Raw genomic sequence first — 23,392 nt, forward strand, 5'->3', positions numbered from 1 at the left:
TTGCATGCCATAGATGGACTGAGATGCAGAGACAAGTTGTTTACTCCAGTTAAATTCTATTCAGTTCAGCTGAGGCTCTTAAGTAAAGGTGACTTCATGCTTTTATGTCCTATGCCCAGTTCTGAAACTACAGACTCCTTCACGGCAAATAAGAACAGTCTCAAGTCTATGCAACACTACAGTACTATGCAAAGTCTATGCAAAGGTCCAGAAATGGCTGTTCTAAAAGAAAGGGCCTACATATAGCTGAGTCTTTACATAGCTCCTTATGTTGTTTTTCTCCTGAGCTGGTGCAGTATTTTGCAGTGCACAGCAGATGGTAGAGGGAGGTCAGGATCTATAATTCCATTACTTGAGAAATAATGTGATCGTATATGATCTTTCTAGGATTGCAGATATATGTGTCACACTGTAAAGGTTTTTAATATTTTTTAATTTACATTAAACATACTGGGTAATTACTGCAATATGTCTTTACTGACTTCACCCCCTTTATATAATTTATTTTCTCTTTGTAGTTTTGAGACTTTTTTTTTAATACAAGTATAATCTTTAGTAAGGAGTCATGCTGCTAACTGAGGAATGAACTACAGAGGTGAGACAAATACCATTTTCCACATGGTGCATGAAAAATACTATAGGTGGTATAATAGAAAATGTAGTTTTCTAAGACTCTGATAGACTCAGGCATCTTATTACAGACTAAAAAATTCTTATATGTAACCAAGTGGACAGGAAGATACCATATGATATTACATGGTATTTGAGAAGCAGCATGCAGTCATGTAACTAAACTGCACAGTAAAACCCAGAGTGAAGCAAAATTAAATTTTCAGGCACGTGCAACCTTAAAATTGCTTTTCTTACAGTCTGAAAGCTTAATCATAGAGCTTTAATATTTTAACATATATCTAACATAATATTTTAATGCATTTCTAACAATCTCTTCACTTTCACAGAAGGTAACTAATAAGACTGGCGATGACTTTGCAATAATAACAAAACAACTAGGCTACAATAAAGACAGATCACCACTGCGATCTTCAGAAAGAAAGATGCTTGTCAGTAATCCTCTGTTTGAGCTTTTTAGGTAGCCCACACCTTGCTCCTCTGAATTTCACAAATTTGTAGGTTGTTCAAGAAAGCCTTACAAGAAACCAAATGATGCTCTAGTGTCATTAACTCAAGGTATCAATCATGGAAATTTTCAGCTAAAAATAAAAATTTAGAACATTAAATGCATGAAAAGAGGCACATTAGGGTGGAAACTACAAAACTGAAGTTACTGATACTTCAGCTCTACACTGAATCTATCTAGAAAGACAAACTCACTATTATGGCTACAGTATCTACTCTGGTAACTAATACAAAGGGTCCATTCATTTGCAATAGTTTAAATCCCCTCAAAGCAACTCATGAACTGTAGAAATAAGCCTGACCTGCGAGGCAAGGGTGATGCTTGGCTGAGACTGCAGGAGGTTGGCTTGGCTTTGCTGAGGTAGTTGCGTTAAGAGATTCTGCGCTTGCAGGAGACCTGGAGAGAGAAAAGGGTGGGTTCGCTTTGTCATTTAAAAAGACTAAAACATGAAATGAGGTGAGACAAGGTTCTTGCCAAATAATGAAAGTTACAGAAATTTGAGACACAAGCCTTAATTTCATCCCTGCATAGATATCTTCAGACTTTGGACTTTTCAGTCCAAAATCCCCTTGCATTTTCCTGAAGTATATGTGGTGACAGAAGAGTAAAAGAGAGAAGTCTGTACTAGTCTCCTCTGCAGAAAGAGTTTGTAATGATCTAAGTTATCCCTGTTCCGTGCGCAGGAATCATTTATTGCCCCTTTCAGCTTCTAGATTTTGGGTAAACCTCCTCCTGTAACCAACAGCTGACCAAGAATTAGGGAGCCATATAAAAATAAACAGCTGGACACTAATCAGATCTAATCCACCAACTGAATACTAATCAAAACCACAAATTTGGCTCCTTGATCACCCTTCTTCCTCTCTGTATACACCCCATGCCAGCTGCCTAACAAGAAGGCAGCTTCCTCTGGCAAACTTAAGCAGACCACACCAGAAGACAAAACAAGCCCGGATAACCTCCTCCTGACTGAAATAAAGAAGGAATCTTTGGAAAAGTAATCACAACTTAAAGCTTAGGTAAGATACTGAACACTGCTTAAATTGCACAAATAGAATAAACATTACACTAAATATATGAAAACCCCTGCTATTATGAAAAGGTGACAACATTAAAGAACAGTTGGGACTGATGCAACCAATACACACAATATGCTGTCATTCTAAAAATAAATTCTCTTACAGTCCACTATATGTATGGTTTATTAAAACTCTCAGGAAATTGAGATATATGCTTGCATCTATATAATTTAACTAGAAGCTATCTGATTTTTTTTTTCCCCTCATGTTTCCTTTTTTCCAAGGGCTAAGAACCATGACAAAAATATACCTACAGTTAGTCAACTCCCTCAATTTTATAGTGAAAAATATTACTGTTATTCTTTAGGTAACTCCTGCTACAACGATCAATTTCCCCTATAATAATTTAAGAACCTGGCTAATTAAACCTACACTTAATAGGCATCTTCAGTACACGAAGTTCCTAAAACCAGGGGGGAAAGATGGCATGACAACAACAGATGGACACTATGGTCACTCAGAGGACAGAACACTAAGTAAGTACCACTTAAATTCTGTAATTTGAGTTCAACATGGTCTGTTCTGGCTCATCAGCTGGGTGGTCAGAGCACACCACTCATAGCCAGCTACTTCTTAGCAGAATACAGGTAGGGGACACAGGAATTTAGGACTTGATAAATACTGAGTGAGAAACTGGATGTTTCATGCGAAGTTAAGGCCACAGAAGACATAAAAAGAGGACTACCATGGGTAGGAAGGAGAAAATGTATCCTCAGTGAGGGATACACAACTACAGAAGAATTGTCTTCTGACAGTAATATTACTGTTACTTTTGGTTTGTTGGTTTTTTGTTTTGTTTTTTGCTGGGTTTTGGGGTTTTTTTTTTGTTTTGGTTTTTTTTTTTTTTTACTAAGTGTTGAATATGTATTTTAAAAGGAATGTGTTGCCATCAAAATGCTGAAGACGTAGAGAATAAAGCCAGCTGCTTATGCAACATAATAGCACAGCATAGACAACTATGTAAATTTGCTTTGCACCACATAATCAACATGTTCCAGCTGTGTTTTTGAAAAGACACAGCAAGGGAACGAATCAGCTTAAGGAACTTCCAAGACAGCCACCTACTACAGTTACACAGTGCTTTTTACAATGCAAATATTTGTTCACTTGAAAGAGGATTTCAGCTGCCCAAATCTAGATATTAATTAGTGAACAGTCACCTCTAAGTGAAGAGGTTTTGACCTTCATTTAGTGACAGTGAATTTTAACTAACACCTTGAAATAGAAAGGGGCAAGCCATCATGCTGACACTATAGAGCGGCTGACCAACAATGAAACAAAAAATAGGCAGCTGACAGTGACCACATTTGACCTCTAGTCCACTAGTAACACCATTGATCACAAATTACTGACTCATCTTATGACTGTAATCAGAGTAATTAGGACTGTCCTTTTGTGATTTTTTGTCCTCAAAGAAATCCCAGAGGATGATTTTCTGGCAATAACACTTTTGCTGAAGAGCACAAGATGACTGCACTCTTCCTCATTTTATTCTCACTCATACGTTCTGAAGTAATCATCACTGAAGGACACTATAAAATATTCTGAACATGTTTAATCTACTCAGTTTTTACATCATTTTATCCTATTTAGGAAATACTGATACAAGGTGTCTCAGGCAGAAACTGGAGAAAGAACAAGTTAGTTCAACCTGCAGCTGACTGAAATAATGATCAGGGGATGGGGACAGCAGCTGAACTGTTTTGGCAAAGTATGCATCTCTTCCACTGATGTACAGCCTTTTCAGACAGTTGCCATGCACATGCTTTGGACTCTTGTTGGCTTCCATGGGTGGGCAGCTGCAGTTTTGCTCTTCTCAGACATGACTTGTACTAGTCTAAGCTTCACCTTCATTTCTTTTTCTGAGAAGAAACTACTGGTCTCCACTTTGGTTTAACATAACTTCAGTGACTTAACTTATAGGGCACATAGCACAGCCTTTTCAACACAGTGTAAGTCCAAACTGCATCTTTCGGGCAACTGCTGAGACAATGGTGTTTCAAACTTTGTGGTTTCCTTAGAGACTCATACTAGATCAATACTGTTTAACATCTTTGTTACCAATAAGGCTGATGGGACAAAATATATTCTCAGCAAGTTTGTCGACAATACCAAATACTGGGGGAGTGGTCAAGAGGCCAGAAGTCAGGGTCTAGGCAGGCTGGACAAATGGAACCTCGTGAAGATCAATGCAAGAAAATGCAACATCCTGCATGGGGGCTGGAATAACCCTGTGAAGCAATACAGGGTGGGCACTGGCTGGCTAGAAAGACCTGGGCATCCTGGAGGACATTAAGATGAACATGAGCCAGCAGTGAGCCCTTACAATAAAGACAGTCAACCACATCCTGGGCTGTATTCACAAGAGCGCAGCCAGCAGGTCAAAGGCTGTGATTCTTCCCCCTCCATTTGGCACTTGAGACCACATCTGGAGTACTGTGTTCAGCCTTGGGTTTTCCAGTACAAGACACAGTGACACTGTGGATTTTGTAGATTCAAGGCCCACCAGGGTGGTTAACAGGCTGGAACACCCATACAAGGAATGGTTAAGTGAGCTGGTTTGTTCAGCCTTGAGAAGGCTGAGAAGACTAAGGTGAGATCCTATTGCTGTCTTCAAAGACAGAAATGGACTGTTCTTGAGGGTGCACAGTAATGAGATGCAACAGACATAAGTTGGAACATGGAAAACCCCAACTAGATATAAGGAAACTATATATATATATAAAATGTTGGGGTTGGGTTTTTTGTTTGTTTGTTTGTTTTGTTTTGTTTTTTTAACCACAAGAGTGGTCAACTATTGGGGCAGGTGCTTGAAGAGGTTCCAGAATCTCCATCCTTGGAGACGTTCAAACTCAACTGGCCAAGGCGCTGAGCATTCTGCTGTAATTGGACCTGCTTTGAGCAATACCACATAACCTCTAGAGCTCCCTTCCATGATTTTTTGAATCTATAAGAACTAATACTGTACTTAGTATACTTAAATTTACAGAGGTAGTATTTCTAACCCTCTGCTTTGGGTTCTAAGAGCCCAGTGGTATTATTGCATTAAATATTACATACAAATCACCTACATGATGCTCAGAAAGAATGACTGCATGGAGACAGATAAGGATTTATGCAAAAGTATGACGCTTCAGAGGTATTTAATTTTTTTTTAATAGCTAAAGTAAATGCATCTACCATCATCCAGGACTTTTCCTGTAATGTCTATGAGTAGCATGAATAATGGCCCAAGCCAAAAAACTCTTCCTGCCAGCCAACAGTCCCCAAGGACTGATCTGGGGTTCAGTTCTTACTGTCTAAAATGAAATAAAAGATAAAACAAACATTCAGTGCAGATTTTTTCAGCATAATTTTCAAAAAGTTGGCCCAGAAGCATAATACATAATTCATCCCTAACTGATCTCCCAAAAGAGTGAATTTTTTCATCTAAGAAGAACTTGACTGCTTTTTCTCTGCCAAAGCTGTTCATCTTCTCACAGACATATCCTGGAAGTTAGCTTGCAAGACAAAGCCATTACAATGTCATAGTTTGATTAACTGGAAACAACTGAAAGGGAAGAAAGAAGGGTGTCATACCACATATTACATACAGTGCCATTTGATCAACTTTGTTGATCACTGTTGATGCAAAGAAACTTCTGGGCACTTTGGTCTACCTCATTTTATCAAATCCAGATCTCCCAAAATGGGGACTCGCAGTTGGAGTTATATTCAGATCCAACACAGGAGAGAAAGTGCTAACCTATGCATTCCTACAAATCTGTACCACTGAGATGCTAAGCTGCCACATCTTTTGCAGTAGCCAGATACCCTTTAAGATCAGTTTAGGAACCTGAAGTAAATGTGCTGAAGTTGGTGAACTGCAGTTTTGAAGAGTACCAATTCAGGGATCCATGCAGAGGTGCTGCCACACTACTTCAATGAAAGTCAATACTTTTACCCATTGATGCTGTTTGGATGGTTAGAAGCAAAGACTTGATTTCAAAGAGGAGAGTAAATATTAAGCATTTAATTCATATCTTGGTAATGGGTATTTGCAGCACAGGGGAAAAGTCACCATTTAAATCACTGCTTCCAAGTTCTTCCTTATTCCACTTCAAGCTCTCTCCTCTTATTTGGGGAATGAGTTTGAGTCAGCTACATTTTATTCAACTGCTGTGTCAGCAAATATGCTGTCATTAAGAGCCTCTTGACAATGAAGAGCTGGGTCTCCTCATCTGCATATTGAGGGGATCAAAGCACCTTCACCTGGTTCACATAGCATATTATTAACAAAATGAGGAAGAGTCCTGTAAGGGCAGTGCAAGTGCACAATCTCAGATGAGATGAACACTTGTCCATTACAAATTTGATGCATTTGAGAAGAAACACAGGCAACTTCAGGCATCTTCCTCCATCCTCACACTGGGTGAGGGAGCTGCACTCTGATTTATGGTACCAGAGGCCAGCAGGGTAGGTAGCAACTTTTAACATTCATTATCCCATTTTAAAAATGTGTTTGGTTTGTGGTTTGGTTTTTTTTTAATGATATAAGTGAAGTCTCAAAGTCTGTAGGATCAGTAGGCAAGAAGAGAACAGGACTGGATTTAGCCTGCTGTCAACATCCCAGGTATTTTTACAATAAAAAAAATGAAATCATAAAAAAGGTCTTTAATAATAAGCAGCAATAACTTGAGAATAGGTAGGCCCAGTTTCAATGTTTAAAGCTAATTAGTAGCTTGTCTTCCACATTTGCCTTTCTGGATACTTTCTTTATAAGTACTGTTTCTAAACCTCCTTGACAATGATGCAGTCTTTTCTCAGATCTTAACAACTTCTGTTTGCAAGGTTAATTTAAATGAAATGCAGCACCATTTCCCCTCTCCATTCAGATTTTTACCGATACCATTTTTATAGGCAATATCTTTTGAGTAGAAAGGCGAAAGGTCATCTGATGAGGGTAATATTTTTAAGCAGCAGCTATAATTGCAGTAAAGGATGTTGAACTGATTACTCTAGAGATGGATCTATTAGATACAAGAACAGATACAAGAGGTATAAAGACTGTACAAGGTGCTACATTCCTGCCTGTGACTTTAACAATAATATGGGGACAATAATTGCTCCAAATAAGAAATTGTTCCAAATTTCTATTTCCATTCAAACTTCTGCATATCTGCTGAGGCTTGAAACAATTCCTTCAGTTATGATGTTACCTATTACAAGCCATGAAAAACAGGAACTTTATAATTTGTTTCACGTAAACGACTGAATAACCAGAAATCATGTGGAAAAGGAAGATGACTACATTAGACATATGGTAGTGGATTTATGGGGAGAATTTCACATCTGCTGCTGTGATCTATAATGTGTGTTGAAGAAAGATAGCAAAATAACATCCTGATTGTTGATTAATATTTTACATATTGAATTTTCTAAAATTTTTCAGAAGTTGGATCTAAGCCGTGACTTTCAACCCCTTCCAAGAATCTAAATATGATGGCTGATGATTGCATTACTCTGCACCCCATCACCTCTTCAAGTAAAAGAAGCTTTTCTCTACCAAATGTTTACCCGTCTTCTATGATCTTGCTTAGAGATACTATTCTTCACTTATTTCCCTCAAAACTATTCTCTTGTATTAAAAACAATGTTTCTCATTTACTGACATGGCATGTACAAAATATGTAGTGTAGTCTGTAAAGCAATAGATTTCTTCCAGAATAGATAATCTGAATTTTTATTTTAGTTATTAAATGTGTACATATATACATATATATATAAAGCTGCACGCAGTACCAATGAGGCATCCAAAAAATCTGAATACCGTTGGTTTTAGAGAAAGCTCTATGCTATTTTCTTCAGAATATTTGTTATTTTATGAAGTTGACTAATGGAACAATAGGGCAAGAACAACATGGGAAAAGTCATCTGCAACAGCAAATAACAAAAAAAACCCCCATACTTTCTCAATCTTTCTCATAAATAATAACATACTGTTTGATATCTTCTAACAATAACCATGAAATACTGCAAAAAGCCATACCAAAAAGTGAGATAAGGGGTATTATGACATACATGTTGCTTTATCATTGAGTGCTCATGAAGAAAATTAGATCCATTCAAGCATTTCAGTTTGGAAGGCTGTCACACACTAATGGCCTATGGTCAGAATACAGAATATAAATCTTCCTATATTTTTGAGCTATTCAGTTGTCCAGGCTGCACATTACCAGTAAAACATGGTGTTTCTATACACACTGCGTCACTGATGACAGCAATATGCAGGTCTTAAATTGCAGTGAAGAAATTATTTTCACAGATGGCCCCTGGAAAAGATACTATGAAAACCTCTTCTGGTAGTTATTCTACTTCAGAAGATTTTAAACAAACAAATAAAAAGCCTTCCTTTCCTTTCTAATAATGCAAACAATGCATTTTGAGAGATGAATATAATTTGCTTCTGTTAGTTTCCTTTTTTGTGAAGCATCTTCTGAGATATTTTAGAAAACCAGCAGAAGTTAGCTGAAAAATGCAGGCAGACAATACCAGTGAGTTTTTGAAAACAATGCTTTTGTGCTTGCTGTTTCCTTAAAAGAATTTATAAAAAAAAAAAAAAAGCCTATTTTAAAGATTCCTTGAACTAAGTTTTGGTGAAGTTTGATTTCTTCTCGAAGAATATGTTAAGCTTCTAAGTTCTGCTTCATTTTAAGACACTAGTACATCACTAAATGCCTCCATGAATAGTCTTTTAGCCATTTTCTACCAGTGCTGGTATAAAAGCTCTCCTAAATCAAGTCCTATTAAAAGAAAGTTAATTTTGACTAACCCTTTATTCAAATGTGAGAGCATTCAGACAGTGAGAGAGCTTCAGCACAATGGAAAGCCAGTTCTATCCAAGTCATAGTATATAGAAGGAATGATGCATGAAAAAATTTAAAGGAACAGAAGAAAATGAGGTGCAAAGAGCTGCTTTATAGGACAGCCAGGCTCTGGAGGACTCTTCAAGCATAACAGGATTTGCCTTCTGAGCAAGAATCTTTGGATTACCAGACCTGAACAACTGAGTAGAGTTCATGTAGAAGAGAAAGGGGGGGGGGAAAGACCATTGGAGTATATCAGTATAAGAGGCCATGGCTAAATGCAGTTTTCTGTGGGCATCAAACAGGGTGCAATCAGTCCTGTGATGTATTGCAACTTGAACACATTAGTTCTTAGAGCAAAGCTCCTGTGCAACATCTTAACTGGTCTGGCACACTACCACCTACCACTGCCTTGGTTTGCCTTTAGCATGTAAGCCATACCCAGTATATCACCAAAATATTATTTCCAAGAGTTGTTATACAAAATCAAGCATTCTGACTCCTTTCCCAAGGTGTAATTATTATTTCAGTTTATGACAAAATTCACTGTACCCTCTTCAGGCTTAAGGACTTTTCTTGTCTCTCACAAGGACTCTTGATTTTGTAATCTTTTTCCAGTCTCAGAATTTTGTAGCCCTTTTAGCATTGACCTAATCCAGACAGCCCACACACCCTCCAGGCCTCCACCTCCTAGGATTCTGCCTTTGAGTTCTGGAGAGTTGTCTTCTCCAAGTTCTCTTCCCAGTAGGCTTCCTTCTTGAGAGCCTGACCCAGAAATTTGGATGCTGCAGTATTTCCCAAGAGGCCTTGTTGTTAACAAATGTTCCCATGACATGATCTCTGGATTGATCCTCCTTGAGAAGTGAGCTACACAAACTTCGACAAGGCTGAGGTCTAACACCCAGAAAGGGACAACCTGTTAGAGTCTCCTAATTGCAATACTGTTATTTGTCCTAGGAAATATCAACAGTTACTGAAGGTGTATGAACCACCTCAGTTTCACCTTCTCCTCTAAAAAGCTATGTATGATTTTCTTTTCTGGCAAGGAGCACTTACCCTGCTGCCCCTGCGGTGTTTGTGAGATGATGAACTGTGCTGGCTGCAAGTTGGTTGTTGGATGCACCAACACAAACTGTTGCAGGTTGAGATTCTGCTGCTGAAGCTGCTGCAAGTGCTGCAAATCCTTAAGGAAACAGGGGAAGGGAAAAAAAAAAAAAGAAAAAAAGAAAAAAAGAAAAAGGAAAAGAAAGAGCTGTGTGTTAGACATTTAAGTCAGCCATGACTCCCAATGTAACTAGATTTCCTATTAACCAGTTACATTCTAACATTCAGAGATAAAAGTGGATGTCAAGCACAGCCGTCCTGCTACTGAATATCCTTTAGGCTGGCAATTTAAATTTCACGGTCCTTCATAAAACCACACAAAAATTTTTACCAAATAACCCAGCAAAATATTTCCAGCACTGTTCTGCTTTTAAAACAAAATAAAAATCAATCTCCTTCCCCCCCAAATGCAGAAGTTTTCAAATACTTTAGACTTATCAGCACCCAGATTTCTCAGACTTATTTTTTGAGGATGCAACTCTGCTACAAAATCAATTGTTGACAAATCAAGCATTTTAGCTGCGAGCCACTTTTGTTTATAACAACAATAATCTGCATTTACCATTCTAATCAGCAACAAGAAAGCAAAAAGTTACAGATTCCTAGTTCGCACTCTGGTTGTTCAGGTCAAATTTCGGGAAGTAGCTAACTCAAATAGTAAATCTATTTGATTAGTTCTGAAACAAATTACAATAAGCTTAGAAGACATGGCTACAACTAAGGTTAAAAGGAATAACCCAAAACACTGCACTATTGTAGAAACCTACTTTTATGTATTTAAACCATCCAGAACTATTAATTTTCTATAATTAAATGACTGGTTTCAGCGTAAATGCTAATCTCTGAGAAACTGAATCATCAAGAAAAATGCTTCAACATGCTGTTTAGTTGGAGAATGAAAACAGAGAACTGCTTTAAAATATTCCCCCCAAACTAGCCTTTTTTTCTTCTCATCTTCTCCAAACAGGACAATAACAAGAGTAACTGAAATCTGAAAATTGAAGAACAATACAAAACCAGCCAACATAACAGAAGTAATCTATGAAAACAATCTATACACATGTGTAGAATCTTTCCATCTTTCTGAGAAGAAGCTGTTTCAAAATACATGCCAAGCACATGGATAAAAGCCTGAACTATTTCCCACACTTAGAACCTCCCATTAAACAAACCAAACCAAGCAAACAAAAAACCTCCCAAAACTCTATTTCAGATAAGTTACTCAGATACCGGGGTACCTGTTTGCCGACAGATACCCTCTTCTGGGTCCAACTGTATCAGAATATGTTAACAATGCCAGTTGGCTCCTAAATAGTGCTCAACCTAGCTGCTTGAATGGAGCTGCTCATTTTAACATACTTCCTAACATGCTTGAGTTAAAGTGAGCCAAACTAACAAAGACCTGCTTCTTAAGGCCAGTAAAGCAGCCCCCATGCATTTTGACTGATGCAGGTTACTGAGCACTCACAAGCTGCTCAGCCAGCAGATGTGGAAGGCTATTAACTGCTAGCAATGGTGACGGACAGTCAAGACAGGCTGACAAAGATAACTTTTTGTCTACACAATACAGCTATTTGCGGAATATAGTTATCTGTCTATGACCTTACATTATTTTAAAACTGTTAAACTAAGACTTAAAAGTTGCAACAATCTCCTTCTGGGGAAGAGGGGTGGGGAGTCTCAGTAGGTGGAAAGGAAGGCTAGGGAGGAAAAAAAAATAGAGTCCATTGATTTATGAGACCATAGACATGCATTATAAGAAAATGACTACTTAACCCGCATTACAAAGACACTGGCCACCAATCACTTAGGCAACTTGTTCATGTTAAGTCAAAAGCATACAGTGTAATAATATGGTAGACAGACACCAGATGGATTGACCAAGCAAGACTCTTTAAGAAATGTAAACTTCCATTTTATAAGAGAATGGTAAAATTTTGAAAAGTGCCCCCCAGAGCAGAGTATTTTTAAAGTTGATAGTATTGTTTGCTTTCAAAAAATTTGAGAAGTACCGCAACCATTCCTATAAAATTGAGGCCGATTTCCTTCCTGAGAGAGAAAGAGAGAGAGAGAGATAACTGCTCCAGTTTTTCCCAGGAACTCCATGTTTCTTCTGACTTCATATCATACAGTTACATTGGTCAGAACTGCTACTAAAGACTCTTACTTCCTGAGCTCAACGCGACATGCCCCCACTCATTTATTCATTCAATGCTCTACTGGTTACCTTTGCAGATTGAGCAGACCCTCCGGCACAGAGGGGCTCATACTGAATTGGATGTGAGGACTAGATTCAGAGGAAGAAACAGAAAGAGTAGGGCAAGCTGACTAAGGCTGTGAACGCTGGGTGGAAGAAAAAGAAATGAAGAGAGGCTGAAGGACGAACATACAGGTGGATAAGAGAAGAAGTAGAAACACAAAAGGAAGAGTTGGGAAGAAATTTTTGAAGGAAAAAGTATGGACAGAAAAACAGATAGGTTGAGGACCTCCCCCACTAAAAGCAAACGAATGAATCCCCCACAGATGACCAAGTAGATCTCAGATGATTTGAAGAGGCACCACAGGAGATGGAGTTATATACAAGAAAGAATACAAAGAAACAGTGGCAGTGTATTTGTAAGATCAAAGGAGGAGAGCTTTTTGTTTAAGACTATAGTATTCATAACACAGGGTACCCAGATAAGACATGACAGTTCTTGTCATCAGGTTCTTACACTTTAATATGAGAAAACTGTTTTTAAATTGAGGCCTCAGGGATAACTGGTATAAGCAATCTTACTCTGTGCATCTGCCTTGGTAAACGGTATCTTGGCTGAGTCTTGTTTAAATACAGAAATACAGTTCTGTAATGCAGAATAGAAACGATACCTCCAAGGCTAATCACTCTTAAATAGCCCTATCAGCCCCTTGAATTCATTTGAAATCCAACTTTATTTCTACCTTGGGAAAGTTTTATTATTTAGTTAATTGTAGCATTACAATAAATCTCCCAATAGCAACCATGTGAACAACCCCGACACTTGTTTTCCTATACTGATCTTTTTTTCTCAACGGTAAAATCTGTATACTAGCACAAGCACATAGAAAGAGATGGAAAGACTTTTGGGGAAACATGCATGTCTTCTGGTGCTGCCTAACAATTTAGAAAGATCAAAACAATCCAACTCCTACCTTGGCAGAATAATCTGCCAAGTGCTATGTCTTGACATGAGAAAGCTTTTTGGTTTTGTTTTTTTTTTTTTTAAATCATCTAAAGTTCTAAATTCAATGCCATCATCACTAGTTACAACTTCAGTACAAACTTAAGCATCTCTGTAATTTCGAGGTTTAGATCACATAAACACTGATCATGGATCCTGAAAACAAGTAAAGTTTACAAAGAACTCCAAAACTTGGTACAACTCCTTACTGACAATTTAGCATCAGCCCAGCAGCAGCACTAACACCTTACCAGACTGCTGCAGCAGATACCTTACGTTAACTGCAGTGCACATTAAAGAAGTCATGCTTGTGCAATTAGTTAATTAAAATAAATATGGTAATCTCCCTGCTGCAGAGACCTGCCAGTTAATCAATTATTCAAAAATCATCAATTAAAACAAGCATTCAGCTATTTGTGTAATCAGCTATATGTTTACAATAGCAATGCAAACAAAGCTGAGCGCTGTTTATAAATCGTTGTCAAGATGGATCAAAAAGCATGGTGTTATCCACCCACAAACCTAGATGCTAGAAGTTTTCCATAAAGTATCTCAAATTATGCCCTGCGCTTTCATTGTAAGAAGCAGCTAACAAGATTCAACCAAGCTACATTTATATATCAAAATAACCTATCCTAAAAGAAAGTAATTGTAAAGTCAAACATTTAAGTAATTAGAAATGCCAGAAAACAAGTGAAACTTTAATTTGTTCCCCTTGTGTTACAAACACACATTACATGGTGGCAACTACATGATCACATGCTATTTTTCATAGAGCCTTTAGCTCATTCACGTGCACAAACCGGACAACGCTCACTTCACAAGCTCCTATTTGACAGCACATGCCTGATCTGTTCAACTCTTCCAACACTTCTCTGAAGATTTTCTAAGTTCTGGAGAAAAACCCAGTACTAAATTAATAATTGTAAATGCTTCACACGTTTTCATAGCTTCCCACTGAAGCAGAAGAGCAGGATTAGCAACATCTCGCACACGAGCAGCAATGCCTTCAAAAGTATCCACTAATTCAGTGAGTGGCATATTGGACAAATGCAGACCCAGAAAGTTCAAGGTACAAATTTTATTAATATGAAATTTTAATGCTCCACACTTCAGTAAAGCAGACCTCGCTATCTTAAGCAGCTGCACATCTGGAAGATGAGGCACACACCTGTGGATCACTTATATAATATCAAACGGGAACTCTGTGACAGATGCATGGAGAGATGTTAGAAGCTAACCATCAGCTTCCTTGACAAGGACACTTCCCATTCTTTTCTCGAAATCTGTCTGTATTATTGGCTACAGACAAAGGCTTAACAAAATTCAGAGATGGTCTTGGGAGTTAGGAGTTTCCTTGAATGCTACATCCTTGAGTCATCTCCAGATCATGACAATGAAGTGGGATCCTTTGCTAAGAGAAGTATTAATATCTGGTCACATGGCTCATCACAGTGCACCAAGAGACTCAGTGTGAGGGGTCTGTGGGCAACATCAGTACTGGCCTTTTAAATGGCATTACTCTAGCCTCTGTAAGGACAGCCAGAGAGGTCAGAACTTTTAGACCACCACCACAGAAGTTTGACACTTCAGCTAATAAGAAACCGATAGCACAATGAGGCTGTTATTCAGCTAGTGGACTAGCACAATAAAGGAATAGCACATTTCACCAATAGACTTCACAGAGAATTGCGACATTTCCATTCTTTTACTTAATCAGCCCTCATGTTCACTTTCTAGACACTTCATCCCAGCTGAATGCAAGTGAAAATAGTCTGAACAGAAAGTATCAGACAGTCTTTAAAGAACCTGCTCACTGTAAGTAGCAGCAACTTTGGAGATTACATACCCAACATACTTTGGACAGCTAGACTAATCAAACTGAAATATTTCATGCTGAGAACCTTAATCTATGGAAAGATGGACCTCAGCGTCAGCAACATAATCACCTACTAGTAGTACTCAAGATACCTATGCTGTACGTTCGGTTACCCTCGTCCAGAAGTCTAAGGAGTTTCCACACTACATATGCTAAGCGTAGAGTCAGTGGCGCTACATTCCCCACACTGAATTAAGACAGTCCTGGAAGAACCAGGAGGATCTTTGCTGCTCCTAGTAAGCAGAACTTCCTTGGCAAGCAGTTCTTCAGAATTAATGGGTCTTTAGCAGCAGACCATAAAACTGGACACATTCTGACACCAGACTCATTCTGGTGAGTTTTTCTCTAGACACACAAGAGAGCCCATTCTTTGTCACTGAACTCAGCATTAAGCATCAAGCCAAAATGGCACACAAATGTGTCAAGTCAAACAGCCTTTCTTCAGCTCTATGATTTTCCTGTTTGGATCTAACAAGCATCCTTTGTGATACGTAGGTATCCATTCCCATCCATACAGGTCTTGACAAGTGTCATTTCTATGGGCATCTTTCTATACCCCTTTTTCTCCTTTCTCAAGCTAACTACAAGGAGGAAAATTCAGAAAATACAGCATCTGGTCACATTCTGGAACAAACTCAGAAGCCCAGTGGAACTGACGAACAGCTGGTACGCATTCTTTGCTAAAACTATCAACTTCAACCTCATCAGCTAAGGATGCGTAAGGAAAGACTAACAGTACTCAAGGACTCTAGAAACTCACTGAATAAGGAATAAAAATATTATTTGAATGATGCAATCAGTCAAACCTCTTTATTTTCCACCCTCTCAAGCCTCAAGGCTCACCTGTGCAATCTGTATTGGCTGAGATAGAGGGATCTGCGTCATCGGCGTTGCAGCAGAGGCCGAGATGGTGGCACCAGCAGCGCTGTGCTGCTGACTGGCTGAATGCTGCACTGCAGCCGCCAGCAACTGTGCCTGCGCCTGTTGTAGCAATAACTGTTGCTGGGCTGGCGTCAACGTGAGCTATAAATAATTAGAAAACACAGCCATTAATAATGGAAAGACCCACTTCAGCTACAAAGTCATTAGCTAACTCATTACTAGTTACATTAACCAGACATTCCTAGAACTATTACTACAGTTCAGCCATTCACTAGCCAATGACTCTGGCCTTAAGTAAGGTTAGCTGGCTACTCAACACAGCGTAGGAACTAGCCTACCACAGACCTGACATAAACCAAACCGCACGAACGCAAACATTTGCACTTACTGGAACCTACAGAACCTAACTTCACTCCTAAGTTTTCTTCACAACTCTACCAGGAGGCTCAGGAAAAAGGTAATTAAGTAGCAAGCAAAAGAAAAGAATCAGTATTGCCAGGATTTTCAAAGCAAATTGAAAGGAAATTTACACCCAGCAGAACAGCAAGTGATTAGCCAGATGAATGAGAAGCAGGAATGCTGGCTATGGCTACTGAACAAACTGATAACACCCCAGCTGCTTCACATTAGCATGAATCCCTGCCATATTCCATCATTTCCATTATGCCCTAAGATATAAGTAAAGAACATGAGCTCCATTTGTTTCTCTCCAAGTCTCCCCATCTGCTTTTTTTTTTTTTTAATAGAATAGAGTTGGCAAGTTTACATCCCTTCCCTTTCCCAAACACGCATTATCTCTGTGAAACAGGTGGCAGCAGTCTCTCCTTTACATGTAAATGAATCTTGATGCCCATATTTACTACAAGCCATATCTGCATAGGCCTGGAGTTTTGAATGTTTCACTACTGCAGACAATCATCAATTAAAACAAACCAATATTTTTTGAGAATGAGAAAAATAATAAGATATGCTGGGTTTTAATAACATATTAAAACAGTCTCAACTTTTAAAACTTTCAAAGGTAATTAACCAAAAACTAAATAGGATGTTTATTTGCACACTATCATACGAGAAGATTTAACAATTGAACATGAAATTAAGACATCATTTCATTCAAGTGTAGAGATGATCTAACCTAATACTTCAAATCATAAATACATTGTTGCAGCAACTGCCCTAAATTCCTTATTAACATGCAAACTCTTAAACCTGCAAAGCTGATTACGTGGAAGCAAACTCTTTAACCAAACCAGCCCATTCACAAAACGTGCTTTCAGTCATTTAAAAAAAGAGCATTTACAACAATTCAGAAACACCAGTAATCCTAAAACACCAGTTATTCCATAATGACTCCCAAAGCCTTGCAATTAAAAAACTCAAAATTGGTAGGTTAAAACAGAAGGGTTGAATAGGCTTAAGGCAAGCACTAATATAGTTACTTGAAATGTGCCTGAGGAAGAATTAGTGTCAGCAGTTCCCATCATTTTTGTTCTTCACCCAGCTATCTGATAAGATTTAGTCTGATGATTTTAAACTTGAAAAAAAAAAAAAAATTCCTCTTTATGACATCAGTGACTTTCTTATTTGTACACACACCAGGTTTTAATTTCATTGCAGAGTCAAGACGGATACTGAGAATAGAGCCAAAAGTTTTTTGAGGGGGGGAAGTAAATACTTTGCAACAAAACACAAACATTAAAGTCTGCATTTTTATAGGGAGATATTTTCTGTCCCCTCTTTCACTCAAGTTTCTTCCTATGCTAAAAGAAATTATAACCACCTTCACTGACAGTTCTATGAGGACTGCCATAGATACTGCCATCATTTGCTGGACAGGAGGCTTACTGCAGTATACTTGGGTAAATCTTACCCCAGTGATCTGTCCTCCGGCCAGCATGAGCTGGGTCTGGGGTATGGCCGCCTGCACTGAAGGCTGCTGGGAAGGCTGGCTTGGCTGCTGAGAGTCCCCAGATTCTTCATTAGATTTAGACTAGTCAAAAAAAAAATACAACTCTTTATAGTGTAAAACAGATGTTAATGTATAACACTGCTATCTCAACACTGCACAATAAAAATCTTTCATCTGCATACAAAAAGCCCTTGGGTTTATTTTAAGAGTGTGTTTAAGCAATGGCTCTATGTGCTCACCATCTCAGCTACGATTGCTCAAACATGTCTGTAGGTAATACTGTTTAAACAAAACAAAAAGACTCTCAGGCCTTTTGTAACTCTTTGACATTATTCTCAGGTCTCATTTCATTTTATGCAATGCAACTGGAGCTGACACTACCTTTCACCATAAAGAAAGAAAAGGTTGTTAAAATTATTCATTGCCTAAAATCTTGAACAATGGAATGAGGGAAAGGAGATTGTGTTTCCATTTTCTATATCTGCATCCTGCGCCTCTAAGTCATCATACTGTTGGCTTATACAGAACCTGTTTGAGAAATCCTCACAGGTTTATCTACCTACAGCAAAATACATAATATATACAGTGCTTTTAAATAATCAAAGATTATCATTTATTTAATTGAATACTGCTTTATTTTAAAAGATTTGGGTTTTTTTTTGTTTTGGGTGGGTTTTTTGTTTGGTTTTTTGTTTGGTTTTTTTTTTTTAACAGGAGAAATTATGAAGACATGAGGGAGGAAATGCAAGTGCATGAAGAGGGGGAGAGAGTTTTATGATAATTAAAACTGGTTATGCAGAACATTAAAATTCTGCATAGATTTGCATATTTTCCACCACCTGTTTTGGGGACTGCAGAGCAGGCTAATTAACATAAAGGCTCTGATTAATTCTGCCAGTCATTGAGCGATAATTACAGCGCAGGACTGTAAACATTCTGCACTGGAGATACAGCCTGTTTGCCAACATCTCTCTCAGGGATGGAAGTTTACCATGGCAACCAAGGCAATTTTCTGCCCCCTTCCTCTTAGAAAGGAAGGTCACTATACCTCCTCTTCTTTCCAAATTGTTATTATGTATAAGTGGGTCCACATTCTATTGCATTTCATGTAATGCACTACCTACATTCTTTAATAACAAGCAATACTGAAACCAGTTTTCAATAAAACTGCATCCCTTTCCCCTTAATATAGTACTGAGAGGAAGTAGCACGTTAACCGATACACGCAAGTGTTCAGCATCATAAAAAAGTTTGAAAGCTTTGTTGTCTCACGTACATTATTAAACAACAATTACTCTGACTTATTTTGAAATCACTATGTGTTATTTACACAAGCAATCTACACTAGCCACATTACATAGTTAATGTTACATCATACTCCTATATTCAGCCACCAGAAGTAAGGACAAATTGCAAAGTAATACTTGCGATGTTTAAAATAAGTGAATAAATGGAAGAACATGAAATATTCCTGGAGTTTTATAGTTTTCATGATACAACACCCGACTGAAATTCAGTATAAAATGACAATCACTGCATGTTTTAAATAACTCCAGTTTCTGAATGCTTACAATCCTGAACCTGATTTATGTTGTAAAACTAATATAACTTCATACCCATCACCTGCAAGACCAGACAGAATGAAAACACAGAGTAACATATTATAGGTTAAAAACTATCTCTTATGGGACCATAATACTGTTTGGAATGAGAAAAGGACAAGCAGCAGAAGGAAACTGTTTTTACCTGTACATTTAAGGACTGAGCAGCAGCCTGTAAACTTGTTCCAGCAAGCTGGACCTACAACACAGTGCAAAAATGGGAATGAAATAATGTAGAATCCACAGAAAACTTTAACAGTGTAAAAAGAACAACCTCCCTACCCGCACCCCAACAAAAACTCCCCCAAGAACAATGCATGCCCCTCTAACACCTAAATCAGTGAAATAGGGGTTGTGCTCCAGGCTGAAAAAAAATCTGTAAGACTCTTCCACAGTATTATTTGTTTACCTCTTGCTGAACGTATTCCTGCCTAGGGATCTAGATAGTATCATGAAGTTGAGTTGAAACAGAGCATTTTGGGGTGGACAGGCTAACTATTCCTATAAAAAAATCCAGGCTTCAGGGGAGGGCATTAAGCTCTACTCATCATCATCCTTCTAATATTTCAGAATGGGTCTTACCCCAAATATGTACACTGCATTCACCTGCTTCCTTATACAACAGAGGAGCAGTCACCTGCATAGCACAAACCCCACAGCATAAACACTCTTCCTCAAATCAACCCATTCAAGTATTTGCAGTCCTTAGTCACTGAAAAGAAGATCTCAATACAGAGGACTGGAGACACTTTACAAAGGCTGTATTGATTCAGGTATACTCAAAACTTGAATTCAATGTTTGTGATTAACAGGTCCAAAGAAGTTCTTAGGGGTTAGCAGTGAAGAAAAACCAATGATGCTTCAGAAAGTGAGATCTTTAAAGACTGTTATTTTATCTCTAATAAGGATTTTCTCTGTAAAACAAATGCTAAATTTTCATTTACTGAAGACCATTTTAATCAGCCCTGCCTTATTTCTACCACCACTCCTACTATAAAGAAGGAATGCTATGTAATTAATTACCAACACTTTCAAAGGTCAGAGTTACAGCCTGTAGTGAATTCCGTCTCTGGCCATGTTTGAAAACCACTGCTCATTTGAAAACCAGGCAACACATAAGGATACAATAAAGCAAAGCAAAATGTAGCACTCTTGCCTCTATAAAAAGATGTCCCCACATAATACACATCACAAAAGACAGTCCACATATCTGCAAGCATAGGAAGGAGAGTTTTAATTTAAATTGCAGTACGTGAAATGAATAACCGAACATTCAAACAGGCAATCCTTAAGAGTCACCTTGGAAATATTTCCTACTGCTCTAGATGAAGACATGCTCTTAGACTTACTAAGCATGTTCTACAGCTAAGAAAACAATCCCAGAAAAGCTCTTCCTCATCACAAGCAAAATATAGTTTGACACAGTTGATGTAATCTGAGCTTTTAACATGAATTAATAGCAGAGGATAACCTAAACAAGAATAGCCTGCCATCCAAAAAACACTCAGAAAGAATACTTTAAAAAAAAAAAATAAATAAACAACCCAACACATAAAAGACTATAAATGTATCTCACTCAGGTACAGGCAGTGTATTTCTGAAAATCTCTTTGAATGCAATTTGGACACCCCTTCCACCACACAACAAACATTTGCTAATTAGAAATTAAACTGTTCGCGAATGTTGCCTACAACCTAATATTTTGTATTAGTCTGGAGGAAAGCACTGTGTGTTAAGGCTGAATAACACCCCACTAACAGCAGCCACACTAGAAGAGGACAGTTTGACAATAGATTCCCACACACCTGCAGGTGCATAAAAGAATAGCTGAGATTTTCCTTTGAACTAGAGTTTCAAGAAATGAATCACACTTTATCAAACATGAAGTTATAAAGATCCTGACAACTGTTTAAATAAATACATTTCCAAAGCAAGATAAAGCACTGTGCTAAATACAGTTATATAGAAAACGGACTAAAACAAACACTCAAAATTCTGCAGAACAGCTGTATCTGCCTCTGTGTTAAACACATACAGACAACCCATGAAAACTAGTCAGCTTCTCTCCACATAAAGGCAGCCTACAACAGGCTATTGGTTCAGCAGATTCAAACACTGGCACTCCGTAAGTCCTATATAACCCAATCTACTAGGAAAATTGTAATTATGTGACAAGATGTGTGGAACGTTCCATACAATAAAATGGCAGTTCAGAGCTCTTAAAAGAGGGCATAAAAGCTTCAGTACGTCAATTATACCACAATAACTGTGCAACCTCAGACCTCAAACATTCAAGGTCAGCCAATTATGTGTACAGTATTTTAAAGTTTAAACTTGGTGCTGAGGAAGGGAAAGAAATTAGGACATTTGTTTTCATACATCAAGTGCGAACAGATAAAAAAAACACAAAAAATGCCCCTTATACTTCTCTTCACCTAGGGATGCCCCATTTTGCTTCAGCCTACATCTGAAGTTCAGCTTTGATTCCCTAAACACAGCAGCAGCAGCACAGAGGGACAGTAGGAGAAGCCTGAATATCATCTGACAAACAGGTCCTTGAAATAACTTTAAAAAAAAAAAAAATTTAAAAACTCACAAACTCACTTATGCTTAGTAAGTACAATCACTTTCTATTTCTAGTTAACGTGTCAGAGCTTGAAAGACTGCAGCATAGTGCTAACTATCATTCAACACCACTTCTGGTTTCTTAACTAGGTAGTGACAGTTTCAGAACCTTGGCAGATGTTGGGCTAATACAATCCTTTACAAAAAATATTAAATTTTACCTTGCTTTTCAATTTGGTATCTCCATTAAGGTTTAAAAAAAAAAAAAAAATTCTTTAGGCATTCTCAAGTCCCCAAAAAGGGGCTTTCTAGTTCCCTCAAATAGGTCTCACCCTGTCTTGATGTATTCTGCAGCCTAATGCAATGAAGCAAGTGTGACAATAAGAACTTTTTCCCATCCAAACTATTTAAGCATGTGGTCTACCCCTATGTTCCTTTACATGACTACCCATCATTCACAGAAAGAGAGAACACAAAACATACAAGAGCAGCTGCATTCATACCTGCCCAAAGTCTCCCTTACTTTGAAATGGATCTTCTCTTACCTGATGAAGGTGCCCAAGGAAAGCCTGGGCCTGGGCTGTAGAGATTGCTCCTCCGACAGGCACAGGCTGCTTTTGAAAGTCCAGGCCATTTGTTTGCGTGCCTGGAGAAAGAGAGATATTAAGAACTATTAGTTATTACTTTTATGAAATGGAATAAGAATTAATATTCCTAAGTCTCCTGCTGTTCTCTCAATACTACGTAGTAGAAAAATACCCTGAGAGTAACAAGAATTGAAGTTTTTTACTGAAAGCAGGGGTGGGGAAGCAGTGTCACTTCCAGACTTCAGTAATACAGCATTTGTCAGCTGAACAAAATCAACATTATATTTTCTTTAGCTTCTATCATCTTACCTACTCTATGTACACTATTACCCCATCATTCTCTACCACGGTTTGAGAACCAAATGGGTGCATGCTGCTAAGGTTAAACTGTGTTTCCATTCTCCATGTGCTCCCTATGCAGCAGCTGAAGACTATCTTCAACTACAGAGAGCAGCAAGAACAAGGTTCATATAAAGTCAGCTTTCATTAAAGACAGGTAAAATAATACTGACGAAAACAGAAGTACCATATATACACAGCAGTTATGGGCCACAGTTTTACTCTTTTGATAAAAGATACCTCCACATTTCCATGAATATTTGT

General features: G+C 38.1%; 1 protein-coding gene across 5 annotated transcripts in view; it reads right to left on the reverse strand.

Annotated features, from left to right (window-relative positions):
* Window positions 1–23,392, reverse strand: part of POU2F1 (POU class 2 homeobox 1) — a 108,303-nt gene that overhangs the window by 14,508 nt on the left and 70,403 nt on the right. For 2 of the 5 annotated variants that reach the window (XM_072885568.1, XM_072885590.1), the window contains 6 exons: window positions 22,748–22,848; window positions 19,783–19,836; window positions 17,998–18,117; window positions 16,089–16,268; window positions 10,119–10,245; window positions 1,440–1,534 (listed from right to left, as the gene is read on the reverse strand). In XM_072885568.1, the coding sequence (XP_072741669.1) occupies window positions 1,440–1,534; window positions 10,119–10,245; window positions 16,089–16,268; window positions 17,998–18,117; window positions 19,783–19,836; window positions 22,748–22,848 (677 nt within the window). The remainder of the gene's footprint in view (window positions 1–1,439; window positions 1,535–10,118; window positions 10,246–16,088; window positions 16,269–17,997; window positions 18,118–19,782; window positions 19,837–22,747; window positions 22,849–23,392) is intronic. The other 3 variants (XM_072885579.1, XM_072885599.1, XM_072885608.1) reach the window with 3 other exon arrangements.

Source organism: Ciconia boyciana, chromosome 1, assembly GCF_034638445.1.
Source record: "Ciconia boyciana chromosome 1, ASM3463844v1, whole genome shotgun sequence".
Lineage (NCBI taxonomy): Eukaryota > Metazoa > Chordata > Aves > Ciconiiformes > Ciconiidae > Ciconia > Ciconia boyciana.